Source organism: Gracilinanus agilis, chromosome 3, assembly GCF_016433145.1.
Source record: "Gracilinanus agilis isolate LMUSP501 chromosome 3, AgileGrace, whole genome shotgun sequence".
In the NCBI taxonomy this organism is placed as follows: domain Eukaryota; kingdom Metazoa; phylum Chordata; class Mammalia; order Didelphimorphia; family Didelphidae; genus Gracilinanus; species Gracilinanus agilis.
The window spans coordinates 639042592-639055442 of NC_058132.1; the positions used below are offsets into that span (position 1 = coordinate 639042592).

The 12851-nt window shown below is 36.4% G+C and overlaps 2 protein-coding genes across 3 annotated transcripts in view; one reads left to right on the forward strand and one right to left on the reverse strand.

Moving 5' to 3' along the window:
* Positions 1-12851, forward strand: part of MED12L (mediator complex subunit 12L) — a 386104-nt gene that overhangs the window by 297784 nt on the left and 75469 nt on the right. Inside the window, exons 20-23 of the mRNA XM_044669473.1 lie at positions 1564-1727; positions 4395-4526; positions 9129-9356; positions 10668-10809. Coding sequence (XP_044525408.1) covers positions 1564-1727; positions 4395-4526; positions 9129-9356; positions 10668-10809 — 666 coding nt within the window. The remainder of the gene's footprint in view (positions 1-1563; positions 1728-4394; positions 4527-9128; positions 9357-10667; positions 10810-12851) is intronic.
* The window catches only part of P2RY12 (purinergic receptor P2Y12), a 69598-nt gene that overhangs the window by 24002 nt on the left and 32745 nt on the right, over positions 1-12851 (reverse strand). The window contains exon 1 of one of the 2 annotated variants that reach the window (XM_044670856.1): positions 10687-10756. The exons of the other annotated variant lie outside the window; for it this stretch is intronic. The gene's annotated coding sequence lies outside the window, so the exon portion shown is untranslated. Of the gene's footprint in view, positions 1-10686; positions 10757-12851 lie in introns of those variants that run through there. 2 annotated transcript variants of the gene reach the window in all.

Below are 12851 nucleotides of genomic sequence, written 5' to 3' on the forward strand. Positions count from 1 at the left end.
TAAAATGTGAATAATCTATTTTCCACAGTCATTTTGAGGACAAAGTGAGACATCTGTAAAGTGTTTTATAAAGTGCTCTATCAGTGTTTGGTATTAGTTATTCTTTATATTATTGAATTATTATTAATAGCACCTTAAAATTCAAAGGAAAATATAGTTCAATTATGTACTGCTTTAAAGTTAACAAAGAGGGGGCAGCTGGGTAGCTCAGTGGAGTGAGAGTCAGGCCTAGAGACAGGAGGTCCTAGGTTCAAATCTGACCTCAGACACCTCCTAGCTGTGTGACCCTGGGCAAGTCACTTGACCCCCATTGCCCACCCTTACCAATCTTCCACCTATGAGACAATACACCAAAGTACAAGGGTTTAAAAAAAAAAAGTTAACAAAGAACTTTATATTCAGTTCATTTGATATAGTACTTTAAAATTTCCAAAACATTTGCATATCCTTCATCACAGTAGATCCAATAAGTAATCGTTTATTAAGTTCTTAATATTTGCCAAGCATTTGTTCTTAGCCCCTGGCATAGTCCCTAGACACTGAACAAATGTTTTGTTTTGTTTTTTTATCGGACTCTTATTTTATCTTCATACCAGCCTTCTGACATAGTTAGAACAACTATTATTATCTCCGTTTTTGAAAATAAATAAATAAAATTCTTAAGGGGATACATGATTTTTTTCCCAATGGTTGGCTAAGAAGTTATAGCTCTTAGACATGATCCCAAGATTTTTGACTCTTAAATCCTATGCTTCTCTCACTACGGTAGTATATACATGGTGACTTTCTTAAAATATATTTTGCTTCCTTCTTTTTTAAAAGTCTTGTGGGATAATGAAAGAATTTTTTGTGTATCTTATTCTATACTTTGAAATGTCTCTCTTTTCTTCATGATAATGCAAATGATAATTTGTCTGATTTGTGACAAATCATTTTCTAGTTTAAAGCAAAATCATTATTTAAAATTAGCCCAGTATATTTGTAGAACACTCACTAAAAATTCATGCTTCTAGAGAGTGGTTCACTATCTCAGTTTTCCTTGTGATTTCTGGTGAAGTATTAAGTTTCAGTAGGAAGTAAAATCTATATCCTAAAAAGTGTTATGATTATCTCAATAGATGAGGCAGGTCTACAAAGTTATTTTCAAGTTTCAAGAGCTATTTCAGTTATAAATACTTCCTAGTGTTATGCAACACGATGTCTAGACAAAAGAAAGTCCTTGACAGAGAAGATTTTAAAAACAACAAAACAATCTCCCTTTTTTCTGATCCCCATTATTTGAGTCTTTTACTTCTTTTAACTTGGTATAGGCAATGGCTATATATATGTGAGTTCTATAAGAAAACAAGAAAGGAGATGATAAGATCTAATAGGTCTAATTAGCTGTAGATAATTAGATTTTATTTTAATTTTTAAATTATATTAATTTAATTTTTATTATATATTGTTTACTTTTACTTTTGATTTTGATTTTTTTTTAGTTTTAATTCAATTTTGTTTTAATGCTGCCTTGGCACTGTTTGGTTTGCCACCTGCTTTTTCATGTGTCCCCTTGTGTTTCAGCTGCTCAATGAGTTGAGTGTGGTCGAGGCAGAATTGCTTCTGAAGTCCTCCAGCTTGGCAGGAAGCTACACAACAGGCTTGTGCGTGTGCATTGTGGCTGTGCTGAGGCGCTACCATGCCTGTCTCATCCTGAATCCAGACCAGACTGCCCAAGTGTTTGAGGGGTTTGTAGTCCTGAAAGACCATTTCTCTATTTATAATGGACAATTGGTGGGAAAAGGTGGTGGGGACATCCCAGAGATCTTCATGGGTAATGTTTTATGGGCTTTCAGATATAAGTATAGGGATATCACAACTGAAGAGCCCTTTAAATTCTCAAGTTTAGGGTTCCAACTGTATCATCCTTACTATACTATAACATGTCAGTTTTCCCAGATTTTCAAAAAAATGTGTCAGTCTTTTGAAAATTGTGTCAATTAGGCATGTTCTTCCTCTTTCCAAAAATAGGTTTTTTTCCTTTTTTTAAATTTTCATTTTAAGTTTTTATTTTTCATTACAAATTTTCTCTCTCCACTCCTCCCAACCATTGAGAAGCTAAGAAATATGTGCATTATTTGTATGAAATTATGGGAAATATATTTAGTAGTTGCTTTTCAAGAGTAGGATCTAGATCAGTGATTCCCAAAGTGGGCACCACCACCCCCTGGTGGGTGCTGCAGCGATCCAGGGAGGAGGTGATGGCCACAGGTGCATTTATCTTTCCTATTAATTGCTATTAAAATTTTTAAAAAAATAATTTCCAGGGGGCTAAGTAATATTTTTTCTGGAAAGGGGGCGATAGGCCAAAAAAGTTTGGGAACCATTGATCTATAGGAAATAACAAGTATGCACCCTTATCTAGCACTTTTAAAGTTTATAGCCTGCCCTTCCCACAAGAACACTGGGATTTACATATCATGAGTAGTAGAACCTCCAAGTTTGCCTACAATGATAATTGAGGAGTATATTCTCCAGATGAAGAGCTTTCAAAGTAAACTATAGGGCCATGAGAGAAAGGTCTCCTCTGATTTTCAAGAGTAATGATGGACTGAGTTGACCAAAGCCTATTATTTGGCTACTTCCTCTATCATGAAAAATTGAAAATTGCCTTCTTGGATATATAGGAATTTTCATATATGTTGGTTGTCAAAACTGAAACTGGAGGGGGCAGCTGGGTAGCTCAGTGGAGTGAGAGTCAGGCCTAGAGACAGGAGGTCCTGGGTTCAAACCCGGCCTCAGCCACTTCCCAGCTGTGTGACCCTGGGCAAGTCACTTGACCCCCATTGCCCACCCTTACCAATCTTCCACCTATGAGACAATGTGCCGAAGTACAAGGGTTTAAAAAAAAAAAAACTGAAACTGGATAACCAATATGGATGACCAAATTGAGACATTTTAGTTCCATTGGTTCCAAAAACAGGAGAAAAGAAAATAATCATTTAGCATCTTTTATAAAGAGAGGCCAAAGATGGGTATTTACTTGTTCTTGAGATTTTTGGTTTTAAGTGAGACATTGGTAAGATTTGCTCTGGGATAAAGGGATCTTTTTCACGACTTCAAATTCATCATTTAGAGTAAGGATTGCCAAAATTCTCATAATAGATTTAGGTGTATTCCAGTTCATGAAGAGGAAATTCTAGTTGGTAGAGGATGAGGAAGAGTAAAGGAAAAAGAGGAGAAACGGGTACTTGTGTTGTCCCTCCAGTGCTTTGTATGGGCAATTGTTAGGGGAACTAGAAAGGAAGCATTTCTTTCACACCATTAAACTCAAAAAGAACTCTGCAGTTGTACTCGAATGAGTTTGCCACGTACAAAACCAATTATGTCCTGCTTCCTGACAAAAGGTTTAGTTTCAGTAGAATAATGAGGATGAGAATCCACCTGTGACAAGTGAAATCCTGAAGATATATTAAAGAGGAAAGAGAATGATTACTGAAACAAGGTCCCATAGAAGGCAATGTGAAATGGAATTAGGGGCATAGGATGAAGGATGGAAATACCATTTCTTCTGTGGGCAGGCAGATGGAGAGATTGGGTGATGCTAGTGAGAGATTATGAAGAATAGAAGAAAAAACCAAGGGAACTTGTATTAGATACTCATTCAAGTAGGCAGCCAACAGAGTGAGTTCATGGGAACATATTTTGTCAGCACAATATTTTATCTCTAGCAGAGCTAGAATACAAGACTGATTGGATTATAATTTGTAGACCTCAAGTTTGAACAAGTTTTTAGGTTTTATGTTGCAATAGGCTTTTCAGATGTCTATGAACAAAAAAGAAAATTAGCTTTTTTCACTTTCATCACTTAGTTTCAAGGAACTACAGAAGTCATAGAAAAATGACCATCTCCTGAGTTATAATGATGACTGGGCTTGTTAGTTGTTAGGTGGTATATTCGTTAACAATTCACTATTCTTAAAGAACAATAAAGAGGAAGTTTCTCAAACTTCTTGGGAACTTATCACATTGCTTAATGAATTCATATATAATACAACTGAATTTTTTAAGTGAAAGTAAATATTGAGTGGAACTCGTGTGAAATTTTAAGGCCATCCTTTATAGTTTACCAGATTTGCAAATCTTTGTTATGAGTACAGCTTCCCAATTTTATTGTTTTCTCCTTCTTTCATATGCATTAACTACATTGAAGAGGATGTTCCAGATACTCCTTAGTTCTCCCCTATTATATTTTCTTTATAAATTTTACCATCTTTATACTTTGCTTTTCCAATAGTAGACTAGGAAACTTTTCATATTTTATCTCAGTATGTCAAGCTTTTTGCTAAGGTAACTGATTTGAGTAATCTAACTTTGAAATTTTTTTTTTCCTTTCTCCCTTACAACACTTCTAGTTTGTGTGGTGTCGTAAAGCATGTGGTCAACCCATCAGAATGTTCCTCTCCCGAAAGATGCATCTTAGCCTACCTCTATGATCTCTATGTGTCATGTAGCCATCTAAGAAGTAAATTTGGAGACCTCTTCAGGTGGGTGTGTGAAAATAATATTTAGACGTCTCTAAGAACTAAGTTGAAAGTCTTTAAAAATACATATGGATCAGCTGGTCACCTTTCTCAATAACTAAATCACTAGCTCCTTAAAAGCAATCAGGGAACAAGTAGATAGCTCAGTGAATTGAGAGCCAGGCCTAAAGGTGAGAAATTCTGGTTCAAATCTGGCCTCAGTCACTTCTATCTGTATGACTCTGGACAAGTCACTTAACCCCCATTGCCTCGCCTTTACTATTCTTCTGCCTTAGAACCAGGATTCTAAGACAGAAGATGAGGGTTTAATTTTTTTTTCAAAAAGACTCCTGTATTTCCGATATTTTAATTAGTTTTTATTTTTGCACCATGAAATTGCCATTAAATTTTTTTATCCTAATTGATTCTGGGAAGTCATTTGTTTTAATAAACTATCAACTTTTACATAGCTATTTTTTAAAAAAGCTTCATTAGGTTTCCTTTTCTTTAAATATTTCTATTATTGAGAGAATACTATGTGGAGAGATCACTTTCTCTTCATTTCCTTTACAAAATACCAAGACTATACTCATCAAAAACAGAATATTGGTTTTAGGTTCTAGCTTTTTTAGATTGTGCTTGTCTTATTTTGAGGTTAAGGCTGCCCGCATTCTGATTCACATTCCTGAGTCCCTTTCACAGATTCTTTCTTCCTCAAATATCCCAACCACACAGTTCCTCAACTTAACCTCCCATGAGCTCTGCCATCTCTCACCCTCAACCACACACACACACACACACACACACACACACAATGGTTATACCATTGCTCTTGTCATCACCCACAAATGTATCACCTTTCCATTCAAGAATTCTGAAATGCCCTTATCTGAACATGTGCCCCCTTCTCTTCTCTGACACTGCCCACACCCTGACTTTCATCACCTCACACCTGGGTTACTGCAGTCACCTGTGGCTGGGTCTGCCTGCCTCAAATCTCTCCCCACTGTAATCCGTCCTCCATCCACCACTAAAATGATTTTCCTACAAGGCAAGTCCAACTCAGTAAATTCCAGTGACTTCCTATTGCCTCCAGGAGCAAATACCGACTGTTCTATTTGGCAATCAAAGCCCTTTATAACTTAGCCAGACATCTTACACCTTAATCCCCATCATGTTCTCTTCAATCTAGCGCCATTGTTGAGGACAAATTAATCCCATCTCTTGGCTCTAGGCATCTTCTCTGGCTGTCCCCTGTGCATGGAACACTTTCCTTCCTTCTCCCCAACTCCTGACTTTTCTGCCTTCCTTTGCGTCTTAACTAAAACCTCACCTTCAGCAAGACGCATCCTCTCAATTCTAGTACTTTCCCTCTTTTAAATGGCTTCTAATTTCTCCTATATATAACTTGCTTCATATATGTGTGTTTGTATATTGTCTCCCCCACTAAATTATAAGCTCCTTGAGGGCAGGGACTATCTTCTCCCCTTTTTGTATCTCTAGGGCTGAGGAAAGTTCCTGGCACATAGTAAGCACTTACGAGTTGATTGATCAAGAGAAAGCCCAAGTGAATCATTTTTTGGAATAAGGTTCATGCACTTTGCCCGACAGGGTTTTAACGTGGAGTTGTCCGCGTTTAGGAGGACCCATAAGCTTGGAATGGGGGAAAATATTTCATAAGTATTTTCACCAATCTCTGAGTAAAATTTAGCATTTCCTTTAGTTACTTAAAAGCACTGTTCTGAGAAGAGGTCCATACGTTTCACCCAACTACTAAAGTATATGATACAAAGAGGTTAAGAATCTTTGATTTATGGTTGAACTTTTGTGCCTCGAGACTTGATTCCTATTATCTATAACATCGACTCACTCTTTATTGCTTCATGATGTGTAGCTGAGCTTTGTTATTTCCCTAAATCTCCCCTCACATATCCCAAATTCAAAGATCTTCCTACATTTGTATCCATTATTATTAGACCACATTGACATACACTGGATTTCTGGGAAAAACCTGTTCAACACTTTCTCCGCACGCCAAATTAATGAATCACTTCATAAAAGTTGCCTGAGGTTTTAGAGAGATTATGCAAATAAACTCTTGTCCAGTGATATTAGTAAGAATTTAGAATTGTTCATCTTAATGAGAAGCGAGGTGACAGTTCATAGAACACTGGTCTCCAGGAGTCAGGAAGAGCTTAAAGTAGGAAAAAAGATTTTAGGGGTAAGCAAGCAGGAGAGAAGGAAGGAAGAGAAAGAAAGGGGAATGAAAAGAAAGAAATCACTATAACCATGGAATGTTAAAAAGACTTCATCTTAGGGTTCTTAGCTAGCTTATTAGAATAAATTTAAAAGTCAGACTAGAGGATGTAAAAGGAACATTTGTAATATCAAGAATATTCTTATTGTGTAAGTATTTGATGTCCTTCCCTCATCTTGTATAATTGGAAACTGGTTTAAAAAAAAGTGGGCAGAGAAACTAAGGAAGGGAATATTTTTAAAAAAAAAATAGATTTCTTTTTTTTGGAAGGGCAGGAGAAGAACCACATAATAAATCAATGTAGAAAGTGAGAATGAAAAAGAGTAATCGTGAAGCAATTATGATGTTATGAAGAGATGTTATACGGTAGTTAGTGAAGAGATTGATAGCTAATAGCTTTGAAGATTTAGAGAGGTTTTTTTTAAAGAGAGCTAACTGAAGGACAATTAGAAAGTCGACTGGAGGACATGGAGAGAATAGAATGAGTAGCAACATCTTGGCCAGTCTAATCTAATATACCATGCATCTGACTTTGGGCTTGGTCCTACAGAAGCAATCCCTGGCCATCAGCTTAATCCTTTCATGAAACATGAGTGTAAACTTCTTTTTTTTCTAATGGATCACTGTTTTGACTCCTACTTTTACCTAAAAATGAGCCATGTTTGGGTAATTGTCCACCATTGCCATCTAGTGGATTTCTGTAAATTTCTGTTAGTTTATCCCTTCCATTCCGAGTCCAGGAAATCAAACTGAGTTCTGTGGTTGCTGCCTAATGGGGCATGATTCTTCTCCATGGGGTGAATGGGCACAGACCACATCCCCTTTGCTGAAAAGAAGTAGTTCTCACCAAGCCGCTTCATCTTACATAACATCAGGCAATTTGTAATAGCTGTAAGATTCAGAAAGGAAATGTCCCTGGGAAATCTAGTCATTGGTCTTTTCTCTTTGAAAATTCATGTGAATTCAAAGGAAAGGCAGTTCACTGACTCACACATGAACTGTTGAAATATGACTGCAATCCTCAAAGAACCTTTCAGAGACTGGGAAATACCACTTTAATAGACTGAAGGGGATTTTTTTACATTTTTACATCAAAACCCCACTGTCTAATGGGCAAATTTTTGCTGACAAAATTATAGGTGGATCTGATCCAGGCCCTTGCACAGTTTGTTTTTAAGTAGAAGTAAGCCTGAATATTAACTATAGGGAGAGAAAAGAGGAGAGGAGAGAAAAGAAAGAAGTATAAGGAGAGGGGGGGGAAGGAGGGAGAGAGAGAGAGAGAGAGAGGGAGAGGGAGAGGGAGAGGGAGGAGGAGAGGGAGAGGAAGGGAGGCAGTGGGAGTAGGAGAGGGAGAGGGAGAGAGAGAAGGAGGAGGAGGAGAAAGTGGAGGAGAGTCCATCCAGAATCTGCCCTACACATAGATTAGCTTTATAATAATGGATAAATAATGTAACTCTCCTTACTAGTAGGTAACTTTCTAAGATTATAAACTATAATCAGCAGTTCTACTATGCATCAGTGCATCAGATTTTTCCATACTAAGAGCTCCCCACATTGATGAAATCATGGGTTCTATGAAAGAGGAGCATAGATTTGGACATGGAAAGGACCATAGGGGTCATCTAGTCCAATCTCCTTTATTATACAGTGAAAAACTAAGGATAGGTGACTTGCCCAAGGTCACATAGGATTTTAATCTAGTACCTCTAAATCAAAATCCACAGTACCACATTGCCTCCCCTTATAGCAACAATCATCATGATAAGAAATATTCTATTGATACCACAAAGACCTGAATTCAAGTCCCCCCTCAAACATTTGTGTTAACCAACCTGAATCACTCAGCCTCTTATTAGTTTAAACCAGAGTTGTCACACAGACATCCCACAGCACACTGAATGGGACCTCAAATTAATTAAGTGTAATTGGAAAATATTTGACAAAATAAATAAAAATTCAAAACATTTCATTTTAAAACTAAACCAAAATGCAGCCAATAGAGATCATTATGGGATTAATGGTGCCTGTTAATTTTGAATTTGATAATATTGCTTGAAAGGGCTCAGGGAAAGATCTCAGAGAAAGCACTGACCTGCATTTGAAAAAGGACTTTGCTCATCTGGGAGTTCCATATACCCATTAAATCACAAGTCCATCCAGCAATAAAAATTATGGTGAATAAAGGTATTTTCATTTATAGCCATAATATATTATTAATAGAATTTAAGTAAGTGACTCCTATAAAGTAATATATAATTTTTTAATCCTGTTATTCAATTCTCCCTTTAGTGAAACAACCTTTTAACTTTAATTGTATTTATTTATTTTTTTATAATTTCTGTTTTTTTTTTTTAATTTTAAATCTTCAGTAGTGCCTGTTCAAAAGTAAAGCAAACTATCTACAGTAATGTGCAGCCTTCAAACTCCAACTTATTGTGGGACCCTGAATTCATGTTGGATTTTATCGAGAACCCCTCTGCTCACAATGTCAATTATTCCATGCTCGGCAAGATACTCAGTGACAATGCGGCTAACCGCTATAGCTTTGTGTGCAATGCACTCATGAATGTATGTATGGGGCATCAGGATGCTGAGAGGTAAGATGCTTTATCTTGGAAATTCATCAGTTGTTTGTTTTCAATTGTGTCCACTTCTTTGTTGACCCCATTTGGGTTTTCTCTTGATAACTTCAGTGGTTTGCTATTTCCTTGTTCAGCTCATTTTACAGATGAGGAAATGCAAGATTAAACAGCTTATACAGACATCTAGTAAATGTCTGAAGCCAGATTTGAACTCAGGAAGATGAGTCTTCCTGACTCCAGATCCAGCACTATGACCACTGAACCACCCAGCTGCCCTCCTCACTCATTAAAGCATTGGTATTTACTGAGTAGCTACTGTCTGCTCAGCCTGGTGCCAAATACCTTATTGTAGATAGTAAACGTGTTAAGAAGAAATGAAATAAGTTTGATGATTATTTAGGCTTTCCCATTTTTCCTGTCTCCATCTTTATTCTACTTAATGCTCTATAATTCTTTCTTTAACATGAAAGCACTTTTTTTCATGTTCTCCCCTTACATAAAGAAATGACCTCTGGTCTATACCATAACTGGTTGTTCTAAGCAATTACAGATGACAAATATACAATTTATAGATTTATAACCGTAAATGTAACAGACCTAGAAGCAGACATGAACTTTTTGTATTTGCAATATTTTGATCTCATTTGGACTAAGAAATTAATGTTTTTGGTTTTTGTAGATTTTATTTTATCTTGTTTCTTTAAAACTATGTGAAAGTAGAAACACAGCTGAATATTTCAATTAGTTGACTAAAAATAATTTAATAATTGACTGATAAATTAGTAATAATTCATATTAATAATAATTCATAAAACTTAATTTAACAATTATTTATTAAGCTTCTACTGTATACCAAGCCTTGGGCTTTCCTCTTCAATACTGTCGTTACAATTGTCCTCCTTATTTCAAATTATTGGCCTCTAGAAAGAATTGAAGTCATTATGTTCTGGCTCTAATTTGGGGTTAAATTGTGTGACAAGTGCTAGAGAATCCTTTGAAATCATCTCTTATTGGGTAACCAGAAAGCTCAGTAACAGTGGTCTAATTGTAGCCACTGAGGTTATTTTACAGATTGAGGAAAAAAGGATTTTTTGTCATGGGGTGAACAATTTAAATTGCATAACTTATCTATCAGTTCCTAAAAGATTTTTTACACTTAGCTGGTTAAGTATCATTTTTAACCCTAAGGAATATGGTCTCTGGAGTCAAGGTTAAACCTTTCAGCCTGTCACATAATGGAACTTGGCAGCCCATTAACTGTGTGTGTGAATGAATGCTTTCCCTTTGTGTAACCAGACTGTCTACCTTGTGTTTTCTTTCTTCTAGAATTAATGACATTGCCAACCTTTGTGCTGAGCTGACGGCTTGCTGTACTGTTCTCAGTTCCGAATGGTTAGGCGTCCTCAAGGCCCTTTGCTGCTCTTCTAATCACGTTTGGGGCTTCAACGATCTACTTTGCAGTGTAGATGTAAGTTTTCTCTTTTACTCTAAAAAAAAAGTGAAATTTTAGCAATAGTTTTTTTTTCTGATCACTCTTAACTTCATTGCAATAATTTTTATCTTAGTCAAAGCACAAACTACAAGATAAAGATCTGGTTTAAATCACGAACCACAGAGGCAGCTAGGCGGCACGGTGGATACAATAATGGTCCTTAAGTGAAGAAGATGCATCTTCCTGAGTTCAAATTTGGCCCCAGATATTTAATAACTGTGTGACCCTGGGCAAGTCACTTCAGCGTGTTTGACTCAGTTTCATCTGTCACATGAGCTAGAGAAAGAAGTGGCAAACTACTCTAATATACCTTTGCCAAGAAAATCCAAAATGGGGGTCACATAAAAGTCAGACACTACTGAACAACAACAGTGTGCTGAGTTCTATGCTGGGCACTGGGTAACAAAAAAAATCCAGAAGACAGCTGCTGCCTAAAAGGAACTCCAAGTCTAATGGAAGAGACGCCAAGTGAATAAATAATATGCAAACTAGCTTTGTTTCATCATGTTTATATAATGGAAAGGAAATAATTAAAATAGCAAAAGCACCAGGATTAAAAGAGGTTTTACCTTCGTTTACAATGACTAAGACATAGAAACTACTTTTTCAGGATTTTCCCCCTATTTCTGCAGAATATTCTATGTTCACTCAGAATGTGGAATGTAAAAAAACACAAATCACTTTAATTATATGAATAAAATTGTTTTTAAGTCAAATAAAACCGGCGTATTAAGGAATTATCTGTGGGAGACTAGGTTCCATAAAAGCTTAATTCTGTATCCTAATTAACACTTATGACGATGATTAGAGATGACGGCAACAACAACAATCATAAAAATAATAGTTACTCTTTTTATAGTGGAGCCAGGCACCATGTCACACACCTTAGTTTTGTCTATTGGGGAGGCTGACATTAATGGATCATTTAAGCTTAAAGTGGAGAGCTGCAGAGGGCTAAGCTGACTAAGTGTGACATCAAGATGGTGAGCCCTAGGGAGTGGTTGGCCACCAGTATACCTAAGGAGGGTTGACCCAGCCCATGTTGGAAACAAAGCAGGTTACGGCTCCCATGCCGATGAGTAGGGGAGTTGAGCCCATGAGTGGCCACCATATTTCCAACCTGGGCGAGATCGGGAGACCTAGACTCCCAAAACAAAACTAAACAAAACGAAGCATTTATAAAAGGCTTTAAGGGTTCTCAAAGTACCTTATGTATATAATCTCACTTGCCTCAATATGAACTTTCATTTATTAATTTTATCTAAATTCTTTTTGAATACATTTATGTTTTTCTTCATGCGTTATTTAGTACTTTGCATAGCAGTGTTTTGGGGGTATCTAAAGCATTTATTTTCACATCTTTGAAGACTGGACATTTTTCCTTATTTTAGTCTATTCTTATAGACTATAGCCAACATATCCACCAACTTTTACCACTTGAGAAGAACTTTAATTTTTCTTTCTTATATGAAAAGCCTTCCTTTCCTTTCCTTTCCTTTCCTGGTTTCAGCTATCTTTAAATTTTTCCTGGTTCTTTTATGTCTTGTTTGAGGGGACTGTTTTTCTATTACCATTCTTTTATGTCTATATTCATGATAAAATAGTATTCTTTAATTCCATGGAATGATCTTGGATAATCAGATCATTTTTTCATTAGTAAAGTATCTTGTAGTATTAAACCTCATGAAAACATTGATTCTCAGGGCAAATAGGTGATTCATCAGATAGAGAGCCAGGCCTGGAGATGGGAAGTCCTGGGTTCAAATATGGCCTTAGATATTTTCTAGGTGTGTGACCTTGGGCAGGTTGCTTAATCTCATATAATACTTCTGTCTTTCTGTCTTGGAACTGATACTTATTATCAATTCTAAGACAGAAGTAAAGAGTGTTAAAAAAAAGGAAGAAGTAAGGAAAAGAAAGAGCAAGAGAGGGAGAGAAAGAAAGAAAAAGAAAGAAAGAGAGGGGAAGGAAGGAAGGAAGAAGGAAGGAAGGAAGGAAGGAAGGAAGGAAGGAAGGAA